The following is a 3432-nucleotide window of genomic DNA, read 5'->3' as shown; positions in this document are numbered from 1 at the left end:
TTTATTGAATGGCAGCATGTAAAAAAAATACACACTATTCCAACTCTAAACTGTGCCAAGAGGAAGCTAATTTCAATTCTGTAAATATATTAAGAATGGAGGGCTCTTAGAGGTAGTTGAGCCTCATTCCCTCATTTTATGGAAAGGAAATTTAAAAGTTGAGAGTATACAAGATCACAAATCTAAAAGGTGGCAGTCTTGGGTATGTCTCCAAATTATCTTTCTCCTATTTCTCTTACGGAGCCATTAGCTAATCAGACGCAAGATCACCACTCATGCTTGAGAGAATAGGAATATATGCCTCTGACAGAAGCATGTCAGTCACACATTTGCTACATTCTAGAGCTGGTTTATGTACAGCAGGAAACTGAACTGCTTCGGTTTATGGTGTTTCATAGAAACTTCAGCCTGAGCTATAGTTCAGAAAATTCAGATGATAAAACATTTGCTAATAGATTTACTTATTTTTCATTTCTCTTCTACTGCATTCAAATATGAATTTAGGTAATTTGTATTCTATTAATAAGAAAAGTTTCTTTTAATATTTTTGTACATCATTTAAACATAGCTATGTGTTTTAATTATTTGTTTATTAATATTGAAGTCCTAGGGTGTAAGAATGAGATCTTTTGTCAGAAAATATTGTAATTAAAATTATCCTTTGGAGGGGCTTCCTTGGTGGTGCAAGGAGTTAAGCACCGCACTATGCAGCGATCTATAGCCTCTGAAGCACAAGTTCGATCCCCGGCCAGCCAGGGAGAAACCCACATGGTGAAGCAGACCTCTCCTGTCTCACCCACTACTCCCCCAAGCAGTTTATTTCAGTCAGTCTGCCTGTTCTGTTCCCCACTCTGTCTCTGGTGAATCCTCTCACTCCCTTGCATCTCTGGCCTGTACCCCAGCACTTGTATGCATAAATAAATAAATATTTTTAAAAAAGAAAAGCAAATAAATAAAATTGGCCTTAGCTAATGAATGTTTACTAAAGGATTATTTTGTGGGTTGAGCAAAGGTATTGATGTCTGTGAAGGTAAACATAGATCCCAATTGACTGGAAAAGATAATAGAAACCATTTAGTGTATGTTTCTATGCAGTCCTATCACATAAAGTTAGTAACTTAAATAGAATATTATTATCACTCTAAGTGTTCAATATGGATTTGTGAATTATATCATTTCAGGTGATTCATGTATTTTATCTGCACTGAGCCATGGAAAATAGGAATAATGTCACTGTGTTTATTCTCTTGGGACTTTCCCACAACAAGAATATTGAAATCATCTGCTTTGTATTATTTTTATTTTGCTACATAGCTATTTGGATGGGTAATTTGCTCATAATGATTTCAATCACATGCAGTCAGCTAACTGAACAACCCATGTATTTCTTCCTAAACTATCTCTCACTCTCCGACCTTTGCTACACATCCACTGTGACACCCAAACTAATGACTGATTTACTGGCAGAAAGGAAGTCCATTTCCTATAATAACTGCATGATACAGCTCTTTACCACCCATTTATTTGGAGGCATCGAGATCTTTATCCTCACAGGGATGGCTTACGACCGCTACGTGGCCATCTGCAAGCCCCTGCACTACACCATCATCATGAGTAGGCAGAGGTGTAACGCAATCATCATAGCCTGCTGCACGGGAGGATTTATACACTCTGCCAGTCAGTTTCTCCTCACCATCTTCTTGCCATTCTGTGGCCCCAATGAGATCGATCACTACTTCTGTGATGTATATCCTTTACTGAAATTGGCTTGTTCTAACACACAAATCATAGGTCTTTTAGTCATTGCTAATTCAGGCTTAATTGCTTTGGTAACCTTTGTGGTCTTGATGCTGCCTTATTTCTTCATATTGTACACCATCAGGGCATATTCTGCTGAGAGCCGCAGCAAAGCTCTTTCTACTTGCTCTTCTCATGTGATGGTTGTAGTTCTATTTTTTGCACCTGCTTTGTTTGTTTATATTAGACCAGCTACAACTTTCCCAGAAGACAAAGTGTTTGCTCTGTTTTACACCATCATTGCCCCCATGTTCAACCCTCTGATTTACATGCTCAGGAATGCGGAGGTAAAAATGCCTTGAGGAAAGTGTGGTTCCCTTACACACTCTTGGAAGGAAAGTAAGTTTTCTGAAGCTTTTGTGCTTTCCAGACTGCGATTCCAGTAAACATTCCTGTGAATCACATCCATGCTCATCTGTTCCTGGCCTCACTGCTCGAAGAATATTAAATCTATATAAGAATATAAGAATATTAAATCTATAGAAATATATATATATATGGTTTTTCTAAGTGGATTTCTAGACATTTCCTAATTTGACACTCCCTAAAAATTTAGGATATGATTTCCACCATCATTTTTTCTTATATCATATATTATGAGATAAAAGCATAGAAAAGTTCAGAATCCTGTCCAAGATCAAGTTAGTTAAGGACAGATTCAAGGCTCAGTCAGATTATACCTAAATAGTTTACATCCAAATGCATTCTCATACACTATTTTGTTATCATTACCAATGTTGAACTTGTAATCTCCTTTTAATATGATGAGAAATATTATAATTATTTTATTACAACTTCATAGGCAAGAGAATATGAAGCCATTTATTTTATCAGCAAACACACATACGATGGCATGTTCAAAATCCCATATATCAAACACATCAAGGTATAACATTCATTAAAAGGCAGTGATAAGTTGATTTGTTTTCCAATCTCAGCTGCCCAAATTGAACTCTCCCTCCAAAGCATGAGTCCTGAAACCCTTCTGTAAAAACTTGAGAATGAATACCATGTGGTTAAGTATATTATAGGATCAGAACATCTAGGCTAGATTCCTGTTCCTTCCACTTGCAAATTCTTTTATGTGGGTACATTGCTGGCACCCTTCCTATTTGTTTCCTTATCTAAAGCAGGAATTGTAATAAATCTGCATATGCTTTATGGGAATTACTTATGGGAATGTGCGTGAGCATATCCACCACACTGCTCTCGACACACACAAGACTTTCATCATTTTTATGTATGCACTTAGGAGATGGGAAGAATTGGCATTTAGATCAATAGTACACAGAGACATTTCATTATGCAAGGAGATAATGAGTTCTCACCTTTAATTTTTGTTGAAGATTCCACGGAGATTCATATTATCCACAGCAACTGATCCAAGGAAGGAAACTCTTTTTGTGTTTCCCCTATACAGCTAATAGTTGAAGTCAGTATTCCTACTTACATCTTTTCTATGTGAAATTGTATTTAATATGCTTTTCATTCTCATGATGTACGTTGATTGTTAAAGGAGATGCATCCTTGCAAAAGCATGTTGTCTGGTGTTAGAGAGCAACATTCTATAATTAATCTCAAGAATTTGTTGATTTTTCATCTGTCAGATGAAGTCAATACTATTTAACAATATTT

The 3432-nt window shown here is 36.3% G+C and overlaps 1 protein-coding gene across 1 annotated transcript; it reads left to right on the top strand.

The window, feature by feature from the left end:
• Positions 1 to 1211: 1211 nt before the first annotated feature.
• Positions 1212 to 2126, top strand: LOC311171655 (olfactory receptor 4P4; the record flags this gene model as incomplete). Its single annotated transcript, XM_084234660.1, has 1 exon — positions 1212 to 2126. One exon carries the CDS (start codon positions 1212 to 1214, stop codon positions 2097 to 2099), a length of 888 nt encoding a protein of 295 aa, XP_084090786.1. The 3' UTR covers positions 2100 to 2126.
• Positions 2127 to 3432: the final 1306 nt, after the last annotated feature.

This window comes from Talpa europaea (assembly GCF_964194135.1).
Source record: "Talpa europaea genome assembly, chromosome: 1".
NCBI classification, from domain to species: domain Eukaryota; kingdom Metazoa; phylum Chordata; class Mammalia; order Eulipotyphla; family Talpidae; genus Talpa; species Talpa europaea.
Note: the sequence above shows the minus strand (reverse complement) of the source record. Positions and strands in the feature narration are given on the sequence as shown.